Source organism: Oncorhynchus masou, chromosome 27 (assembly GCF_036934945.1).
Source record: "Oncorhynchus masou masou isolate Uvic2021 chromosome 27, UVic_Omas_1.1, whole genome shotgun sequence".
Lineage (NCBI taxonomy): Eukaryota > Metazoa > Chordata > Actinopteri > Salmoniformes > Salmonidae > Oncorhynchus > Oncorhynchus masou.
In genome coordinates, this window is record NC_088238.1 from 62,732,537 (window position 1) to 62,754,110 (window position 21,574).

Sequence of the window (21,574 nt, forward strand, 5' to 3'; positions counted from 1 at the left end):
GCAGAGGACGGGAGGAGAGAGAGAGGTGGGGGGGGGGGCAGAGGACGGGAGGAGAGAGAGAGGGTGGGGGGGGGAGAGGACGGGAGGGGAGAGAGGTGGGTGGTGGTGGTGGGGGGCAGAGGACGAGAGGTGGGTGGTGGTGGTGGGGGGGCAGAGGACGGGAGGAGAGAGAGGTAGGTGGTGGGGGGGGGGCAGAGTAGAAGGAGGAGGGAATACGGGAAGAAGGCAGAGAGAGGGTATGGGGGTTGAGAGATAGAATGACAGGAAATACATTTTTTTTTAAAGAGGAATGATTCGTTCACGCAAAAGCTTTCACATGACTGTCTCGAAATAGAATATGGAAGTGAAATCAGTTGTTATTGCTGGATAGATATCCTCTTCTACTCGGTAGCTACTATTCAGCCAGCTAGTAGCTACGGGGAAAGAATGCCGAGTTGTTAATAAACTAGCTATTTACAGGTTATCTAGAGAGCTTATAGTGCATCCAGCTAAGCTAGCTAGTTGACCTTAGTTAGCTAGGTAGTTAGCTATTGCTGTTAGCTAGGTAGTTAGCTATTGCTGTTAGCTAGGTAGTTAGCTACTGTTGTTAGCTAGCCAGCTATAGTAACAGAGCCACTGCCAGCTGTTGTTATAGTTACTCACTCTGTGGCCTCGGGGGAAAGCCATAGGAGGAACCATTCGTCCCGTCGTGCTGGTCCGAAAGCAACGGGCGACGCTCACCATCCGCCATAGAGTAGCTAGTGGGATCCAGCGCAGGGTGTAGCGGGGTGTCGAGTGCCCAAACTGGGGTAGTGTGTATGACCGGGACGGCTTGCTGTAGTATTCACATGATCACGGAAACCAGGAAGAAGGAAGCCCAACAAACAAACATTCTGTCACATGACTCGTTAAGTCGTTACGCAACTGATGGACGTGATGTTCAACCAATTGTCGTCCTCAATATAAATCGGGAAGCCGGAAGTCGTCTAGTGATTGGTTCGTTGTTGTTGTTGCTCGCCACACCCATGCATCATACGGCCACTTATTTTACAGCTCAATGTACAACCACGGTTTCTTAACCGGGGCTCAACAACGCGAGATTTCAGGGAACGCTTGAGAAACAGACCAGGTTGTTTTTTAATATATATATATATATATATTTTAAAAAAATATATATTCTGATTTTTGTGTTTTGCATGTTACTGTTTTTTTATATATTTTTTTTTGTAAACAGTAACATGCAAAACACAAAAAAACAGAAAAGCCAGAGAGATTACACAAAGCAATAAGGAAAAAACTGCATTCGTTGGTTTGAAATCAAATCAAATTTTATTAGTCACATCCACCGAATACAACAGGTGTCGTAGACCTTACAGTGGAATGCTTACTTACGAGCCCCTAACCAACAATGCAGTTTACAAAAATAGAGATAAGAATAAGAGATAAAAGTAACAAGTAATTAAAGAGCATCAGTAAATAACAATAGAGACTATATACAGGGGGTACAGGTACAGAGTCAATGTGGAGGCTATATACAGGGTGTTACGGTACAGAGTCAATGTGGGGGCTATATACAGAGGGTACTGGTACAGAGTCAATGTGGAGGCTATATACAGGGGGTACCGGTACAGAGTCAATGTGGAGGCTATATACAGGGGGTACTGGTACAGAGTCAATGTGGAGGCTATATACAGGGGTACTGGTACAAAGTCAATGTGGAGGCTATATACAGGGCGTTATGGTACAGAGTCAATGTGCAGAGGCATCGGTTATTTATGGTAGTATGTACATGTAGGTAGAGATACTACCTCCACATTGACTCTGTACCAGTACCCCCTCTCATGCCGTCCCTGGAAGGGGTGCGTCACCTGAGTGGGTTGATTCACTGATGTGGTCATCCTGTCTGGGTTGGCGCCCCCTTGGGTTGTGCCATGGCGGAGATCTTTGTGGGCTATACTCAGCCATGTCTCAGGATGGTAAGTTGGTGGTTGAAGATATCCCTCTAGTGGTGTGGGGGCTGTGCTTTGGCAAAGTGGGTGGGGTTATATCCTTCCTGTCTGGCCCTGTCCGGGGGTGTCCTCGGATGGGGCCACAGTGTCTCCTGACCCCTCCTATCTCAGCCTCCAGTATTTATGCTGCAGTAGTTTGTGTCGGGGGGCTAGGGTCAGTTTGTTATATCTGGAGTACTTCTCCTGTCCTATTCGGTGTCCTGTGTGAATTTAAGTGTGCTTTCTCTAATTCTCTCTCTCTTTCTTTCTCTCTCTCGGAGGACCTGAGCCCTAGGACCATGCCCCAGGACTACCTGACATGATGACTCCTTGCTGTCCCCAGTCCACCTGGCCGTGCTGCTGCTCCGGTTTCAACTGTTCTATGTTATTATTATTCGACCATGCTGGTCATTTATGAACATTTGAACATCTTGGCCATGTTCTGTTATAATCTCCACCCGGCACAGCCAGAAGAGGACTGGCCACCCCACATAGCCTGGTTCCTCTCTCGGTTTCTTCCTAGGTTTTGGCCTTTCTATGGAGTTTTTCCTAGCCACCGTGCTTCTACACCTGCATTGCTCGCTGTTTGGGGTTTTAGGCTGGGTTTCTGTACAGCACTTTGAGATATCAGCTGATGTACGAAGGGCTATATAAATAAATTTGATTTGATTTTGATTTGTTTTATTACTACAGATTGCATCATCTGTGGATCAGTTGGGGCGGTATGCAAATTGGAGTGAGTCTAGGGCTTCTGGGATGATGGTGTTGATGTGAGCCATGACCAGCCTTTGAAGGCACTTCATTGCTACAGACGTGAGTGCTCCAGGTTGGTAGTCATTTAGGCAGGTTACCTTAGTGTTCTTGGGCATAGGGACTATGGTGGTTTGCTTAAAACATGTTAGTGTTACAGACTCGGACAGGGAGAGGTTGAAAAGGTCAGTGAAGACACTTGCCAGTTGGTCAGCGCATGCTCGCAGTACACGCCCTGGTAATCCGTCTGGCCCTGAGAATGTTGACCTGTCTAAAGGTCTTACATCAGCTGCGGAGAGCGTGATCACACAGTCTTCCGGAACAGCTGGTGCTCTCATGCATGTATCAGTGTTGCTTGCGTCTAAGCTATTACACGGATAGAATCTATGGATAATCTTAAATCTTACTTTATTATTCACCGTACATTTGAAGCCTTCTGAACACTAAAGCCTTCTGAACACTTCTTCTGTGAACACCACAGAAGAAGCCACTGCTGTTCAAAAAAAAACATTGCTGTACGTCTGAAGTTCGCAAAAGTGCACCTGGATGGTCCACAGCTCTACTGGCAAACTATTCTGTGGACAGATGAAACTACAGTTGAGTTGTTTGGGAGGAACACAACACTATATGTGGGGGAAAAATGCACAGCACACCAACATCAACACCTCATCCCAACTGTAAAGTCTGGTGGAGGGAGCATCATGGTTTGGGGCTGCTTTGCTGCCTCAGGGCCTGGACAGCTTGCTATCATCAGTTTATCATCATCATTTTGCAGGCTATCTGGCCGTCAATTGAAGCTCAACAGAAGTTAGGTGATGCAACAGGACAACAAACGAAAAAGACCAAAGTAAATCAACAACAGAATGGCTTGAACAGAAGAAAATGTGCCTTCAAAATTCCTCCACAGCAACAACTTCAAGAAGTGGTTGGTGGGAGTCATTGCAGCTAAAGGTGGACTGATCAACTACAGGAAGTGGTTGGTGGGAGTCATTGCAGCTAAAGGTGGACTGATCAACTACAGGAAGTGGTTGGTTGGAGTCATTGCAGCTAAAGGTGGACTGATCAACTACAGGAAGTGGTTGGTGGGAGTCATTGCAGCTAAAGGTGGACTGATCAACTACAGGAAGTGGTTGGTGGGAGTCATTGCAGCTAAAGGTGGACTGATCAACTACAGGAAGTGGTTGGTGGGAGTCATTGCAGCTAAAGGTGGACTGATCAACTACAGTAAGTGGTTGGTTGGAGTCATTGCAGCTAAAGGTGGACTGATCAACTACAGGAAGTGGTTGGTGGGAGTCATGGCAGCTAAAGGTGGACTGATCAACTACAGGAAGTGGTTGGTTGGAGTCATTGCAGCTAAAGGTGGACTGATCAACTACAGGAAGTGGTTGGTGGGAGTCATTGCAGCTAAAGGTGGACTGATCAACTACAGGAAGTGGTTGGTGGGAGTCATTGCAGCTAAAGGTGGACTGATCAACTACAGGAAGTGGTTGGTGGGAGTCATTGCAGCTAAAGGTGGACTGATCAACTACAGGAAGTGGTTGGTTGGAGTCATTGCAGCTAAAGGTGGACTGATCAACTTCAGGAAGTGGTTGGTGGGAGTCAAAGGTGGCATAACCAGTTACTGAGTGGAAAACGGGGAAATTACTTTTTCACCCAGGGGCATTTGGGTGTTGCATAACTTTGTTCATTAAATAATTATGTTATGGTTGTGTTATTTGTTCATTCAGGTTCCCTTTACCTAATATTAGGATTTGGTTGAAGATTTGACAACATTCAGTATCAGAAATATGTAAAAATAGAGAGCTCTGTACATCTGGGGGGGGGGAGTGCTGGCAACAACATTGAGTGGAGGTTTTGAAGAGTGTTCATTCACAGGTAGGTAAATTATAGCCTCCAAAACTTTAAATCTCTGACACCCAGCGCATCTGTCCACAAGCGATTACAACCTGGTGCCCGGTATTACTGAATCGGATGCAGCTGAGAACAAACTTAAAAAAAAAATATGTGTGAATTTAGTGAAAACTTGCCCATTTGTAACAAGCATGGTAAGAAGCATTTGCTGTTCCACCTCCTCTAATTAAAAACTGCAATTACCACCAGTTACATGTTATTACCGATAAAAAAGATTAAATACAAAAAGTTTAGTTATTACAATTAACTACAATACTTGGTGTAATTACACTATAATAAAAGGACCCCTTAAAATGAAATGTTACTCAAATCGGGTAAGAAATGAGCTGTAAATATCCTTGAATAGTTATGACTGGTTCTACCTGTTGTGTCGGAAGACAGCGAAGGATATCGTTGCTACTTAACGCAGATCCAAGGTCAGTTTTGAGATCCACCGGGGTTATTGGCGATGGGGTTATAGCTGGACGTTTGACTGGTCTTGGAACTGTGACGGGAAGCCTATCCCCACCAACCTCTTTTTAATTATTAAAACATTTTAATCAAATGACTATAGTATTGGTTAATTAAAATCAGGACTTTATTAATATAATGAGTAATCAAGTAATGTCACGAGTTAATTCACACAAGAAAACTCGAGAAAAATATCAACTCTTCAGAGCGCCGTTGACTACAATGAATGGCTAAATGACTTCCGGACACGAAGGGTCCGTGCGGCTCCTCACTACTCTGTACGGTTTAGGCAACTCTGTCCCGGTAGAGCTGCAGGTATTATGTTCCAACTAGGCACCACACCTTACCAACTGAGCTAATTGATCAGTTCGGTGATTGTCTAAATTCTACACACCTGGTCGTACAGGTCCGGTAAAACACGAAATGGCTGAGGCACTCCGGGACCAGGGTTTTCCTACCGGATGTAGATAAAATCTCTCAACAAAACAAAAAGTTGTATCCCTTTTTAGGAAAATATATGCCCTCATTTCACATACTCCTCACACAAAATAAATACCAGATTTAAAATATTTTACTTCCACATAATGCAGTAGTACCCAGCAGCATTTAGAAAACACACACAGTTGTAGTTCACAGTCAGAGATACACACAATACGTCCAAAATGGCGCCCCATTCCCTTTAAAAGTAGTGCACTAAATTGGGAATAAGAGTGCCATTTGGGACAGATGCACAGTAAAATATCGATATATTAATAAATGTAAACGTCATCATGAAACATGATTCCTCCTCTGTACACATATATACATTCCACTCCGCTGTCAACAAAACAAAATCAAGATTAAAAAAAACGAGTCGGTATCCCTGATGGCGCCCTATTCCCTACAGAATGCACCGTAGGGGCTCTGGTCAAAAGTAGTGCACTGAAATAGGGAATAACGGGTGCCATTTTGGGACCAGGACGCAGCCAGTAACAATATCATTATAAATAAATAAAAGCTGTAAAACGTTTCAACATAGAACCAAGAGGCAAACCAAGTACCCTGATCATGTTGTTAGAATCAACGTAATGGTCGCCGTCTCAAAACTATATAGGGAGAATAGGGTTGGGGCGGCAGGGTAGCCTAGTGGTTAGAGCGTTGGACTAGTAACCGAAAAGGTTGCAAGTTCATACCCCCGAGCTGACAAGGTACAAATCTGTCGTTCTGCCCCTGAACAGGGCAGTTAACCCACTTCAAGGCCGCCATTGAAAATAAGAATTTGTTCTTAACGGACTTGCCTAGTTAAATAAATAAAGGTGCTGTTTGGGACAAATACCATATCTCCCCTTCATATGAATAGAACACATAAAATACACTGAGTATACTGAATATTAAGAACACCTTCCAAATGTTGACTACTGACCATACTAAATATTAAGAACACCTTCCTAATGTTGACTACTGACCATACTAAATATTAAGAACACCTTCCAAATGTTGAGTACTGACCATACTAAATATTAAGAACACCTTCCTAATGTTGAGTACTGACCATACTAAATATTAAGAACACCTTCCTAATGTTGAGTACTGACCATACTAAATATTAAGAACACCTTCCTAATGTTGAGTACTCACCATACTAAATATTAAGAAGACCTTCCTAATGTTGAGTACTGACCATACTAAATATTAAGAACACCTTCCTCATGTTGACTACTGACCATACTAAATATTAAGAACACCTTCCTAATGTTGACTACTGACCAAACTAAATATTAAGAACACCTTCCTCATGTTGAGTACAGCAAACCTTTGCCCTCAGAACACGCTCAATTCGTTGGGACATGAACTCTACAAGATGTCAAAAGCGTTCCACAGGCATACTGGCCCATGTTGACTCCACATGCTTCCTACAGTTGTACCAAAGGCTGGATGTCCTTTGGGTGTCGGACCATTCTTGATACATATGGGAAACTGAAAAACCCAGCAGCCTTACATTTCTTGATGTAACCGATGTGAAATGGCTAGCTAGTTAGCGGTGGTGCGCGCTAATAGCATTTCAAATCGGTGACGTCACTCGCTCTGAGACCTTGAAGTAGTTGTTCCCCTTTACTCTGCAAGAGCCGTGGCTTTTGTGGAGCGATGGGTAACGATGCTTCGTGGGTGACTGTTGTTGATGTGTGCAGAGGGTCCCTGGTTCGAGCCCGGGTCGGGGCGAGGGGACGGTCCAAAGTTAAGCTGTTACATTGACACAAACCGGCGCGCCTGGAACATAGTATCATACCCTGTTCAAAAGCACTTCAATATTTTGTCTTGACCTTTCACCCTCTGAATAACACACATACACACTCCATGTCTCAATTGTCTCAAGGCTTAAAAATCCTTCTTTAACCCGTCTCCTCCCCTTCATCTCCACTGATTGAAGTGGATTTAACAGGTGACATCAATAAGGGATCATAGCTTTCACCTGGATTCACCTGGTCAGTCTGTGTCATGGAAAGAGCAGGTGTTCTTAATGTTTTGTGCACTCAGTGTGAGTACAGGTAGTAGACCTGGGTTCAAATACTATTCGACACAATTTCAGAAAAAGTATCTAGGCTTGATTGAGCTTCTCGACATTAAAAAAAGTTAAAAAATAAAAATAGAAAAGTCCCAAAAGTACAAACACTGGCCATCTGGCATTCGAGGCGGACTGAAGCAAACGCACAACTTTTTAAAAGTATTTAAACCCCAGGTCTGATCTGTAGGTAGGTAAAACGTTTAACCACAAACACACACACAGGTAGAGATGGAAAGTAGTCTATATAAATAAATCATGTTCAGATTCATCTTCCCTCACAGTCAACAACCGAAGTGATTCCTTCACTGAGACAAATTCTGACTGTGGAAGTGGTAGTGTGTGGTAGTGGTAGTGTGTGTGGTAGTGTGTGTGGTAGTGGTAGTGTGTGTGGTAGTGGTAGTGTGTGTGGTAGTGTGTGGTAGTGTGTGTGGTAGTGGTAGTGTGTGTGGTAGTGTGTGTGGTAGTGGTAGTGTGTGTGGTAGTGGTAGTGTGTGTGGTAGTGGTAGTGTGTGTGGTAGTGTGTGGTAGTGTGTGTGGTAGTGGTAGTGTGTGTGGTAGTGTTAGTGTGTGTGGTAGTGGTAGTGGTAGTGTGTGTGGTAGTGGTAGTGTGTGTGGTAGTGGTAGTGTGTGTGGTAGTGGTAGTGTGTGTGGTAGTGTGTGTGGTAGTGGTAGTGTGTAACAAGTCAGAATACATCAGTAGTATAATCAGTAATATCGTATCAAATACTGTAACCTCAACCTTCCCCCAACATCTAAAACTAACCTTCCCCCAACACCTAAAACTAACCTTCCCCCAACATCTAAAACTAACCTTCCCCCAACACCTAAAACTAACCTTCCCCCAACACCTAAAACTAACCTTCCCCCAACACCTAAAACTAACCTTCCCCCAACATCTAAAACTAACCTTCCCCCAACACCTAAAACTAACCTTCCCCAACACCCAACCCTAACATTCCCTCAACATCTAAAACTAACCTTCCCTCAACATCTAAAACTAACCTTCCCCCAACACCTAAAACTAACCTTCCCCCAACACCTAAAACTAACCTTCCCCCAACACCTAAAACTAATCTTCCCCCAACACCTAAAACTAACCTTCCCCCAACACCTAAAACTAACCTTCCCCCAACACCTAAAACTAACCTTCCCCCAACACCTAAAACTAACCTTCCCCCAACACCTAAAACTAACCTTCCCTCAACACCCAACCTTCCCTCAACACCCAACCTTCCCTCAACACCCAACCTTCCCTCAACACCCAACCTTCACGTAAAACTGCAGTAACCAAAACTTCCATGTAATCGTTCAGTGACCTGACCCTAACGCATACACAACATTGAAGGAACATTATTTTTTGAAAAGGTTACCATGATCCCCTAACGTTGTGGGAATGTTAGTTAACCAAACATTTCAGTAACCTATGATATTAACCTGTATACTATATTTAGGGCTGTCGAAGTTAACGCGTTTAATAACATTTTGAAAATCGCTGTAAATATTTTTGTTAATCGTATCTCTTAAAACGCAACAGAGCCACTACATCACTTTAGACCGCGAGCCAAAATCATGTCTGAGCTCTGCATTTCCTTTCTTTTTGTGGATTCGTGAGCATGTCGCCGGCCGTTTTTAAACACATTGTTTGGTTTGATAAACATTGTTTAGCTAGCTAGTCATGTTACCTAACGGGATAGAAACCTGATAACCACGGACTAGGCTACGCACAATTTGGATGGCAGGGGCAGAACTGAAAAGGAAGGCTATGATGTGTGTGTGAGTGTGAGAGAGAGAGAGTAGGTGTGTGAGAGAGAGAGTAGGTGTGTGCGAGAGAGAGTAGGTGTGTGTGAGAGAGAGAGTAGGTGTGTGTGAGAGAGAGAGTAGGTGTGTGTGAGAGAGAGTAGGTGTGTGTGAGAGAGAGAGTAGGTGTGTGTGTGAGAGAGAGTAGGTGTGTGTGAGAGAGAGTAGGTGTGTGTGAGAGAGAGAGTAGGTGTGTGTGAGAGAGAGAGTAGGTGTGTGTGAGAGAGAGAGTAGGTGTGTGTGAGAGAGAGTAGGTGTGTGTGTGAGAGAGAGTAGGTGTGTGTGAGAGAGAGTAGGTGTGTGTGAGAGAGAGAGTAGGTGTGTGTGAGAGAGAGAGTAGGTGTGTGTGAGAGAGAGTAGGTGTGTGTGAGAGAGAGTAGGTGTGTGTGAGAGAGAGAGTAGGTGTGTGAGAGAGAGAGTAGGTGTGTGTGAGAGAGTAGGTGTGTGTGTGAGAGAGTAGGTGTGTGTGTGTGTCAAATATTGTGACGAATTGCGATTAACTAACGCCACGAATTCAATTAATCATTTGACAGCCCTAATTATACGATGACCGTAACGTAACCACAACGTTGAAGGAACGTTAAAACGCTGCTATCACAGAATGTTGTTTGAAGGTTGCGGGAACGTCACACATCATAATCCGGAACAGCCGAGTAGCTGATTCCACCGACGGTAGGGGGACTGGAATGTAGAGGGAACAGCCAACAGAACACTGACCCTGAGAGACAGGGGGGGGGGGGGGAAGAGAGACAGCGCTATGTTAGAAATATGGTACTACACAGTGGGGTAAAAAAGTATTTAGTCAGCCACCAATTGTGCAAGTTCTCCCACTTAAAAAGATGAGAGAGGCCTGTAATTCTCATCATAGGTTCACTTCAACTATGACAGACAAAATGAGAAGAAAAAAAAATGAAAAAAATCAAGAAAATCACATTGAAGGATTTTTTATGAATTTATTTGCAAATTATGGTGGAAAAAAAATCTGTATTTGGTCAATAACAAAAGTTTATCTCAATACTTTGTTATATACTCTTTGTTGGCAATGACAGAGGTCAAACGTTTTCTGTAAGTCTTCACAAGGTTTTCACACACTGTTGCTGGATTTTTTTTTTTTTTCATTTTGTCTGTCATAGTTGAAGTGTACCTATTATGAAAATTATAGGACTCTCTCATCTTTTTAAGTGGGAGAACTTGCACAATTGGTGGCTGACTAAATACTTTTTGCCCCAATGTAGGTAATAGGGTTCTATAGGGCCCTGGTCTAAAGTAGTGCTCTATATAGGTAATAGGGTTCTATAGGGCCCTGGTCTAAAGTAGTGCTCTATATAGGGAATAGGGTTCTATAGGGCCCTGGTCTAAAGTAGTGCACTATATAGGGAATAGGGTTCTATAGGGCCCTGGTCTAAAGTAGTGATCTATATAGGGAATAGGGTTCTATAGGGCCCTGGTCTAAAGTAGTGCACTATATAGGGAATAGGGTTCTATAGGGCCCTGGTCTAAAGTAGTGCTCTATATAGGGAATAGGGTTCTATAGGGCTCTGGTCTAAAGTAGTGCTCTATATAGGGAATAGGGTTCTATAGGGCCCTGGTCTAAAGTAGTGATCTATATAGGGAATAGGGTTCTATAGGCGCCTGGTCTATAATAGTGCACTATATAGGGAATAGGGTTCTATAGTTCTTTAAGTCTTTAAGACTGTGAGCAAAACCATGAACAGACGGTTGAACAACACACACACACACCTCTCCCGAAGACCTCTCTGAGCAGGGCTAGTTTGGGCTTGCGTGTGTGTGGGATGTGTGTCGATGGCTCAGAGGTGCTGCTGGTGATCGATGTTCTGTCTTTCATCAGTCTGTTCCTCAAATGTTCTATAGGAGTTTCATCTGTTATAATGGACACCAACTGAGAGAGAAGAGGATGGGGAGAGACGAGGATGGGGAGAGGGATGGAGAGAGAGGAGGATGGAGAGAGAGGAGGATGGAGAGAGAGGAGGATGGGGAGAGAGGATGGAGAGAGAGGAGGATGGGGAGAGAGGAGGATGGGGAGAGGGATGGGGAGAGAGGAGGATGGGGAGAGGGGAGGATGGGGAGAGGGAAGGAGAGAGAAGAGGATAGAGAGAGAGGAGGATGGAGAGAGAATTAAGTGATCAGGTTAAAACATAAATATGTCCCGAAAGTTTCAGGCCTGCCTCGTTAAAAGAGGTCAGTTTCAGGCCTGCCTCGTTAAAAGAGGTCAGTTTCAGGCCTGCCTCGTTAAAAGAGGTCAGTTTCAGGCCTGCCTCGTTAAAAGAGGTCAGTTTCAGGCCTGCCTCGTTAAAAGAGGTCAGTTTCAGGCCTGCCTCGTTAAAAGAGGTCAGTTTCAGGTCTGCCTCGTTAAAAGAGGTCTTCTGAGGTCTTTTCTGAATGCAAACAACACATTTAACCGAGACTTGACCATACCTGGTCGTAGAAGATAACCATGACGAACACTCCAAACAACACCGACTCAACCAGGAGAATGATGTAGTGAGCTCTGAGAAGGGGCAACAATGAAAGACAGAATATACATCACAAAAATTATACTTGTACATCTCTATCCTCTCTATCGTCTCTCTCTCATCCTTCACTCACACAATCAGGTGTTTGCTGGGAGACTCCTCTCCTTCCTTCTCTCCTTCCCCGTCTCTCTCGCTCCGTATTCTCCACACCCAGGCTGACACCACCAGAGCCATGGAGTAGAGACTGGCCATACCTGGAGAGAGACGGATGAGAGAGAAAGGGATGAGAGAGAGAGACGGATGAGAGAGAAAGGGCCCATTATCAGCAAGTCCTGTGTTCCAATGGCATGTTGTGTTCGCTAATCCAAGTTTATCATTTTAAAAAGGCTAATTGATCCTTAGAAAATAATTTTGCAATTATGCAATTATGTCAGCACACCTGAAAACTGTTGTTGTGTGGAATTGTCATACAAGCAGCTAACAACAATGTCCCAAATGTCCCAAAATTACAACCAACTAATTGCAGCATTAAAAACAAAAATGGAAGAGGCAAGTGGAAGAAAGTAGTGAACTTGTCTGTCAGCATTAAAGACCATAATTGGTTAAAGAAAACTGAGATAAAAAAATGTAAAGTACGCCTGTTTAATTTAAAGGACAAAAAACTTTTTTGACAGAGGTGCCATAGATAGATATATATATAGAGATTTCAAAATAGTTGGGATTAGTACCGATTCCAAGCCACGTGGTTCATGAACTGATACGCAAAATGAAGCCGGGTTCAAAACTTTGATTTTTTCCATTTAAATTATTATACAAAATAATAAATATATTTTGATTTGTTTTAAACTTTTTTGGTTACTACTTGAATCCATATGTGTTATTTCATAGTTTTGATGTCTTCACTATTATTCTACAATGTAGAAAATAGTATTATAAAGAAAATCCCTGGAATGAGTCGGTGTGTCTAAACCGTTGACTGGTTCTTTGTATATTTATATTTATTTATTTATTATATTCTTTTATATTTATTTATTATATATTTATATTTATTTATATATTTATATTTATTTATTATATTCTTTATATATTTTTATATTTATATTTATTTATTATATTCTTTATATATTTTTATATTTATATTTATTTATTATATTCTTTATATATTTTTATAATCATTCATTTATTATATTCTTTATATACTTTTATATTTATTTATTATATTCTTTATATACTTTTATATTTATTTATTATATTCTTTATATACTTTTATATTTATTTATTATATTCTTTATATACTTTTATATTTATTTATTATATTCTTTATATATTTTTATATTTATTTATTATATTCTTTATATATTTTATATTTATTTATTTATTATATTCTTTATATATTTTATATTTATTTATTTATTATATTCTTTTTTTATTATATTCTTTATATATTTTTATATTTATTTATTTATTATATTCTTTATATATTTTTATATTTATTTATTTATTTATTATATTCTTTATATATTTTTATATTTATTTATTTATTATATTCTTTATATATTTTTATATTTATAGTTATTATATTCTTTATATATTTTTATATTTATTATATTCTTTATATATTTGCCCCCCAAACAATATATGGGGGATTGGAAATGATGCAGACAATTACATTGATGGAAGCTACAATCTATCTGCAATATTAAAGCTGATCGACCTTGATTTGGGAGGACGGGTTTGTGGTAATGGCTGGAACGGAGCGAATGGAATGGTATCGTGTGTTAGATGTATTAGATACGATTCCACTCCAGCCATTACCACAAGCCCGTCCTCCCAAATGTAGGTGCCACCAACCTCCTGTGTAAGCAATAAGAAGTAGAGTAGAGGACTCACCTGTATAGAAGAGAAACTGGATGAAGTACTTCTGGTTCAACTCTCCAACACAGTTATTGATCCTACAACACAACCACACTATATTATAACAACAGAGGAGAGACAGAGAGCGAGAGAGAGACAGACAGACAGACAGACAGACAGACAGACAGAGACAGGTTGTAGGAGGAGCTGTAGAGTGACTAACCAGGGACAGAGAGAGGTTGAGGAGCTGTAGAGTGACTAACCAGGGACAGAGAGAGGTTGAGGAGCTGTAGAGTGACTAACCAGGGACAGAGAGAGGTTGAGGAGCTGTAGAGTGACTAACCAGGGACAGTGGTGGTCCATGCGTCGTATGCATCGTTGACATACTCTACAGTGGTGAGCTCTGGGGGGGCGGTAGGTCTCACAACGACTACAAACAGTCCAGCCCTCACAACCCTGTAACACACAATATCACAGCAACAATATATTACACTACTGTGTGTGTGTGTGTGTGTGTGTGTGTGTGTCTGTATCAGACTCTGCACAGCAACTAAACGTTTCACAACTAAACGGCAACTTAACGTTTCAAACTACTCAGTTCAGCCCCCACAACCCTGTAGGGAACACATAATGTCATACCACACCCCCACACATCATAGTGGAATAGACTAAACCGTAAGCTCAATCCACAGCTTGAAATCGCTCCCCTCGTGTCACCTGGCGAAAAGACTTGTTGTCACGTGTGTTTGTGAAACAGAGGGTCAGGCCTTGCTAAGGACGGCGTTCCCAGAAGGAAGCAGAGGGTCCCTAGATCAGGCCATTCTAAGGACGGTGTTCCCAGAAGGAAGCAGAGGGTCCCTAGATCAGGCCATTCTAAGGACGGTGTTCCCAGAAGGAAGCAGAGGGTCCCTAGATCAGGCCATTCTAAGGACGGTGTTCCCAGAAGGAAGCAGAGGGTCCCTAGATCAGGCCATTCTAAGGACGGCGTTCCCAGAAGGAAGCAGAGGGTCCCTAGATCAGGCCTTGCTAAGGACGGCGTTCCCAGATGGAAGCAGAGGGTCCCTAGATCAGGCCATTCTAAGGACGGCGTTCCCAGAAGGAAGCAGAGGGTCCCTAGATCATGCCTTGCTAAGGACGGCGTTCCCAGAAGGAAGCAGAGGGTCCCTAGATCAGGCCTTGCTAAGGACGGCGTTCCCAGAAGGAAGCAGAGGGTCCCTAGATCAGGCCTTGCTAAGGACGGCGTTCCCAGAAGGAAGCAGAGGGTCCCTAGATCAGGCCTTGCTAAGGACGGCGTTCCCAGAAGGAAGCAGAGGGTCCCTAGATCAGGCCTTGCTAAGGACGGCGTTCCCAGAAGGAAGCAGAGGGTCCCTAGATCAGGCCTTGCTAAGGACGGCGTTCCCAGAAGGAAGCAGAGGGTCCCTAGATCAGGCCTTGCTAAGGACGGCGTTCCCAGAAGGAAGCAGAGGGTCCCTAGATCAGGCCTTGCTAAGGACGGCGTTCCCAGAAGGAAGCAGAGGGTCCCTAGATCAGGCCTTGCTAAGGACGGCGTTCCCAGAAGGAAGCAGAGGGTCCCTAGATCAGGCCTTGCTAAGGACGGCGTTCCCAGAAGGAAGCAGAGGGTCCCTAGATCAGGCCTTGCTAAGGACGGCGTTCCCAGAAGGAAGCAGAGGGTCCCTAGATCAGGCCTTGCTAAGGACGGCGTTCCCAGAAGGAAGCAGAGGGTCCCTAGATCAGGCCTTGCTAAGGACGGCGTTCCCAGAAGGAAGCAGAGGGTCCCTAGATCAGGCCTTGCTAAGGACGGCGTTCCCAGAAGGAAGCAGAGGGTCCCTAGATCATGCCATTCTAAGGACGGCGTTCCCAGAAGGAAGCAGAGGGTCCCTAGATCAGGCCATTCTAAGGACGGCGTTCCCAGAAGGAAGCAGAGGGTCCCTAGATCAGGCCATTCTAAGGACGGCGTTCCCAGAAGGAAGCAGAGGGTCCCTAGATCAGGCCTTGCTAAGGACGGCGTTCCCAGAAGGAAGCAGAGGGTCCCTAGATCAGGCCATTCTAAGGACGGTGTTCCCAGAAGGAAGCAGAGAGTCCCTAGATCAGGCCTTGCTAAGGACGGTGTTCCCAGAAGGAAGCAGAGGGTCCCTAGATCAGGCCATTCTAAGGACGGCGTTCCCAGAAGGAAGCAGAGGGTCCCTAGATCAGGCCTTGCTAAGGACGGCGTTCCCAGAAGGAAGCAGAGGGTCCCTAGATCAGGCCATTCTAAGGACGGTGTTCCCAGAAGGAAGCAGAGGGTCCCTAGATCAGGCCATTCTAAGGACGGCGTTCCCAGAAGGAAGCAGAGGGTCCCTAGATCAGGCCATTCTAAGGACGGCGTTCCCAGAAGGAAGCAGAGGGTCCCTAGATCAGGCCTTTCTAAGGACGGCGTTCCCAGAAGGAAGCAGAGAGTCCCTAGATCAGGCCTTTCTAAGGACGGCGTTCCCAGAAGGAAGCAGAGGGTCCCTAGATCAGGCCTTGCTAAGGACGGTGTTCCCAGGAGGAAGCAGAGGGTCCCTAGATCAGGCCTTTCTAAGGACGGTGTTCCCAGGAGGAAGCAGAGGGTCCCTAGATCAGGCCTTGCTAAGGACGGTGTTCCCAGGAGGAAGCAGAGGGTCCCTAGATCAGGCCTTGCTAAGGACGGTGTTCCCAGGAGGAAGCAGAGGGTCCCTAGATCAGGCCTTGCTAAGGACGGTGTTCCCAGGAGGAAGCAGAGGGTCCCTAGATCAGACCTTTCTAAGGACGGTGTTCCCAGAAGGAAGCAGAGGGTCCCTAGATCAGGCCTTGCTAAGGACGGTGTTCCCAGGAGGAAGCAGAGGGTCCCTAGATCAGGCCTTGCTAAGGACGGTGTTCCCAGGAGGAAGCAGAGGGTCCCTAGATCAGGCCTTGCTAAGGACGGCGTTCCCAGGAGGAAGCAGAGGGTCCCTAGATCAGGCCTTGCTAAGGACGGCGTTCCCAGGAGGAAGCAGAGGGTCCCTAGATCAGACCTTTCTAAGGACGGTGTTCCCAGGAGGAAGCAGAGGGTCCCTAGATCAGGCCTTGCTAAGGACGGTGTTCCCAGGAGGAAGCAGAGGGTCACTAGATCAGGCCTTGCTAAGGACGGCGTTCCCAGGAGGAAGCAGAGGGTCCCTAGATCAGGCCTTTCTAAGGACGGTGTTCCCAGGAGGAAGCAGAGGGTCTCTAGATCAGGCCTTGCTAAGGACGGTGTTCCCAGGAGGAAGCAGAGGGTCTCTAGATCAGGCCTTGCTAAGGACGGCGTTCCCAGAAGGAAGCAGAGGGTCCCTAGATCAGGCCATTCTAAGGACGGCGTTCCCAGAAGGAAGCAGAGGGTCCCTAGATCAGGCCTTGATAAGGACGGTGTTCCCAGAAGGAAGGAGAGGATCCCTAGATCAGGCCTTTCTAAGGACGGTGTTCCCAGAAGGAAGCAGAGGGTCCCTAGATCAGGCCTTGCTAAGGACGGTGTTCCCAGGAGGAAGCAGAGGGTCCCTAGATCAGGCGTTTCTAAGGACGGTGTTCCCAGAAGGAAGCAGAGGGTCCCTAGATCAGGCCTTTCTAAGGACGGTGTTCCCAGGAGGAAGCAGAGGGTCCCTAGATCAGGCCTTGATAAGGACGGTGTTCCCAAGAGGAAGCAGAGGGTCCCTAGATCAGGCCTTTCTAAGGACGGTGTTCCCAAGAGGAAGCAGAGGGTCCCTAGATCAGGCCATTCTAAGGACGGTGTTCCCAGAAGGAAGCAGAGGGTCCCTAGATCAGGCCTTTCTAAGGACGGTGTTCCCAGAAGGAAGCAGAGGGTCCCTAGATCAGGCCTTTCTAAGGACGGTGTTCCCAGAAGGAAGCAGAGGGTCCCTAGATCAGGCCTTTCTAAGGACGGTGTTCCCAGGAGGAAGCAGAGGGTCCCTAGATCAGGCGTTTCTAAGGACGGTGTTCCCAGAAGGAAGCAGAGGGTCCCTAGATCAGGCCTTGCTAAGGACGGTGTTCCCAGGAGGAAGCAGAGCTGCTAATTAAGAGCAGTGACATCCATCACACAGTGCTGTGACTTTGTGTGTTACTCACCCTCTCATTCATGTGTGAATTCTGGGACCTCAGGTCAGAGAAGTCGATAGCCGTCTCTGGTAGGGGAACCATACCTGGAGGACACACAGGTAGTCAAATACACCTGAGTCACAACATATTATAAACCCACACCACACCAACCATACCTGGAGGACACACAGGTAGTCAAGTACACCTGAGTCACAACATATTATAAACCCACACCACACCAACCATACCTGGAGGACACACAGGTAGTCAAATACACCTGAGTCACAACATATTATAAACCCACACCACACCAACCATACCTGGAGGACACACAGGTAGTCAAATACACCTGAGTCACAACATATTATAAACCCACACCACACCAACCATACCTGGAGGACACACAGGTAGTCAAATACACCTGAGTCACAACATATTATAAACCCACACCACACCAACCATACTTGGAGGACACACAGGTAGTCAAATACACCTGAGTCACAACATATTATAAACCCACACCACACCAACCATACCTGGAGGACACACAGGTAGTCAAATACACCTGAGTCATAACATATTATAAACCCACACCACACCAACCATACCTGGAGGACACACAGGTAGTCAAGTACACCTGAGTCACAACATATTATAAACCCACACCACACCAACCATACCTGGAGGACACACAGGTAGTCAAGTACACCTGAGTCACAACATATTATAAACCCACACCACATCAACCATACCTGGAGGACACACAGGTAGTCAAGTACACCTGAGTCACAACATATTATAAACCCACACCACACCAATGGTGGAAAAAGTACCCAACTGTCATACTTGAGTAAAAGTCTAAGATTTAAAATATACTTAAGTATCAAAAGTAAAAGTATAATTCTTTATATTAAACAAAGCAGCACCATTTTCTTAAATGTATTTACGGATAGCCAGGGGCACACTCCAACATTCAGACATAATTTACAAAAGAAGCATGTGTGTTTAGTGAGTCCACCAGATCAGAGGCAGTAGGGATGACCAGGGATGTTCTCTTGATAAGTGTGTGAATTTGACCAGTTTCCTGTCCTGCTCAGCATTCAAAATGTAACGAGTACTTTTGGGTGTCAAGGAAAATGTATGGAGTAAAAAGTACAATATTTTCTTAAGGAATGAATTAAAGTATTCAAAAATATGAATGGTAAAGCACAGATTCCCCCAAAAATGACTTAAGTTACTTTAAAGTATTATTTACTTAAGTACGTTACACCACTGCACAGATACACACACACAGGTACACACACACAGGTACACACACACACAGGTACACACACACACAGGTACACACACACACAGGTACACACACAGGTACACACACACAGGTACACACACACAGGTACACACACAGGTACAGACTGTAACACCCCTATGTGTAAAGAAAAACACTTTCTGGGTCTCGTCAGTTGGTAGTATCATCTCCGTCTCTCACTCACACGCACGTGCTGAACAAACCTGGGTCTGAGAAGACAGCTTTGGAGTGACAGGCCAGCAGCAGTAGTAGAATCAAGTTAAACACTGACCCATGTAGTGTACACCACACACTGGGAGGAGAGGAGAAGAAGAGAGAGAGAGGGAGAGAGAGAGAGGGAGAGAAAGAGAGAAAGAGAGAGAAAGAGAGAGAGAAAGAGAGAGGGAGAGAAAGAGAGAGAGAGGAAGAGAGAGAGAGAGAGAGAGAGAGAGAGAGAGAGAGAGAGAGAGAAGAGAGAGAGACAGAGAGAGGAAGAGAGAGAGGGGATAGTTGGAGAAAGAAGGAGCGGTGAGGAAGGAGAGAGAGTGAGAGTCAAGGGTGGAGACTGACAGCATCGATTGAATGAATGACAGTGAACTAGCAAACCAACTACACTGGCTTGTAGCACCAAACAAACTATTTTAGACTTGTCTCTAACTGCAGTAGTGAAGGGATGAAACGTTTATCCGGTTTGACTGGTTCGACAAGGATAGATTACAATTTGTGAGTTCACAGTAAACCCACACATTGGGCGAGTTCATTATGGATGGTCCGGTGCACTGGGTTTGCGCATTTTATACAGTTCCATTCCTAAAATGACATCTCTACCCACCCGGGGCAGCGGGCCATGCAAAACGAACTCTCAGTAGTGGGGCTCTGAGTGTCAACAACATTGTTTTGATGCTATCAAACTAGCCATTCACTTTGTTCTTTTGTACTGTGCTCAAAGACTGACTTGGGAAAACGCGTTAACTATCTGGTCATAGTGAATGTACAGCCCCGCTACAGGTAACTATAAGTAATGTAACGAAGCCGTTGTCAAGATTGGATAATGATACAGAATACCGATACAAACAGCCAAGGTATGCTAACGTTAGCTATACAGACGCTAAGCCGTTTTTAAGCAGTTAGCGGAAGAAACACACGTAATACTTACCTTCCCGAGTAGGCAGGGATGAGGACATACTGAATCACCACATAATCGGCGTAAAAGACGCTGAAATAAGTTAGTATGAGACATATAAATCCACACGGGTCTCGCCTACAGCGTAGAAACGCCATCTTGGTTCCCCCGTCCGTCCCCCTCTTCCGGGTGACGTCAGGAGGCGGGGACTAGGGGGAGAAGCAAAATGCCATGTTCTCTCCCGACGGGGTTAACTGCGGTTACCATCCAATGTTAAAGGTGCATTACCGCCTCCGGCTGGACGCGGCATTGAATAAGAACTGCGCTCCCGAGTGGCGCAGCGGTCTAAGGCATCTCAGTGCTAGAGGCATCACTACAGACCTTGGTTTGATTCCAGGCTATATCTCAACCAGCCGTGATTGGGAGTGCACAATTGGCCCAGTGTTGTTAGAGTTTGGCCAGCGTAGGCTGTCATTGTAAATAATAATTTGTTCTTAACTGACTTGCCGAGTTAAATGAAGGCTAAATTAACATTTTAAAATAGTAGTCAACTACTAAATTACATCCATACACACCCGCAGGAACCTGTGATGGGGTTACATTCACCGACAGGATTTCTTGCACGGCCTTGGGTGTGAAATCACAGAGACCCCAAAAACGTTCAGCTGCATTCACAATCATTCCAATTTTTCTTAGATTTCTTCTCCGCTTGTGCTGTACAGTTGATGACAATTGCAATAAATAATACAAAATCCACCTTTCACTATCCTTCGTTTGATGAGAACCCTTCACTGGTCTAGGATAGATGAGAACCCTTCACTGGTCTAGGATAGATGAGAACCCTTCACTGGTCTAGGATAGATGAGAACCCTTCACTGGTCTAGGATAGATGAGAACCCTTCACTGGTCTAGGATAGATGAGAACCCTTCACTGGTCTATGATAGATGAGAACCCTTCACTGGTCTAGGATAGATTAGAACCCTTCACTGGTCTAAGATAGATTAGAACCCTTCACTGGTCTATGATAGATGAGAACCCTTCACTGGTCTAGGATAGATGAGAACCCTTCACTGGTCTAGGATAGATGAGAACCCTTCACTGGTCTATGATAGATGAGAACCCTTCACTGGTCGAGGATAGATGAGAACACTTCACTGGTCTAGGATAGATGAGAACCCTTCACTGGTCTATGATAGATGAGAACCCTTCACTGGTCGAGGATAGATGAGAACCCTTCACTGGTCAGATAGATGAGACCAGATAGATGAGAACCCTTCACTGGTCTAGGATAGATGAGAAACCTTCACTGGTCTAGGATAGATTAGAACCCTTCACTGGTCTAGGATAGATGAGAACCCTTCACTGGTCTAGGA

The 21,574-nt window shown here is 44.8% G+C and overlaps 2 protein-coding genes across 5 annotated transcripts in view; both read right to left on the minus strand.

Annotated features, from left to right (window-relative positions):
* The window catches only part of LOC135516496 (type I phosphatidylinositol 4,5-bisphosphate 4-phosphatase-A-like), a 5,866-nt gene extending 4,999 nt beyond the window's left edge, over positions 1-867 (minus strand). Inside the window, exon 1 of the mRNA XM_064940837.1 lies at positions 643-867. Within this exon, the coding sequence (XP_064796909.1) occupies positions 643-730 (88 nt within the window). The 5' untranslated portion in view covers positions 731-867. The remainder of the gene's footprint in view (positions 1-642) is intronic.
* A 4,764-nt stretch (positions 868-5,631) lies between these two features.
* zgc:77880 (zf-DHHC domain-containing protein) lies at positions 5,632-20,377 on the minus strand. Of its 4 annotated transcripts, XM_064940840.1 has the most exons (11): positions 20,234-20,377; positions 19,302-19,390; positions 17,820-17,893; positions 14,089-14,201; positions 13,782-13,843; positions 12,025-12,145; positions 11,854-11,926; positions 11,158-11,317; positions 8,833-10,135; positions 8,599-8,622; positions 5,632-8,551 (listed from the first exon to the last, which is right to left on the minus strand). In XM_064940840.1, the coding sequence occupies exons 1-9, from the start codon at positions 20,356-20,358 to the stop codon at positions 10,044-10,046; spliced, it is 909 nt and encodes a 302-aa protein (XP_064796912.1). In that variant the 5' UTR covers positions 20,359-20,377; the 3' UTR covers positions 5,632-8,551; positions 8,599-8,622; positions 8,833-10,043. The 4 variants fall into 4 exon arrangements, with proteins under 4 accessions (XP_064796912.1, XP_064796911.1, XP_064796910.1 ...); XM_064940839.1 differs by lacking the exon at positions 8,599-8,622 and having other exon boundaries at positions 8,623-10,135; XM_064940838.1 differs by having other exon boundaries at positions 8,599-10,135.
* Between the last annotated feature and the right edge of the window lie 1,197 nt (positions 20,378-21,574).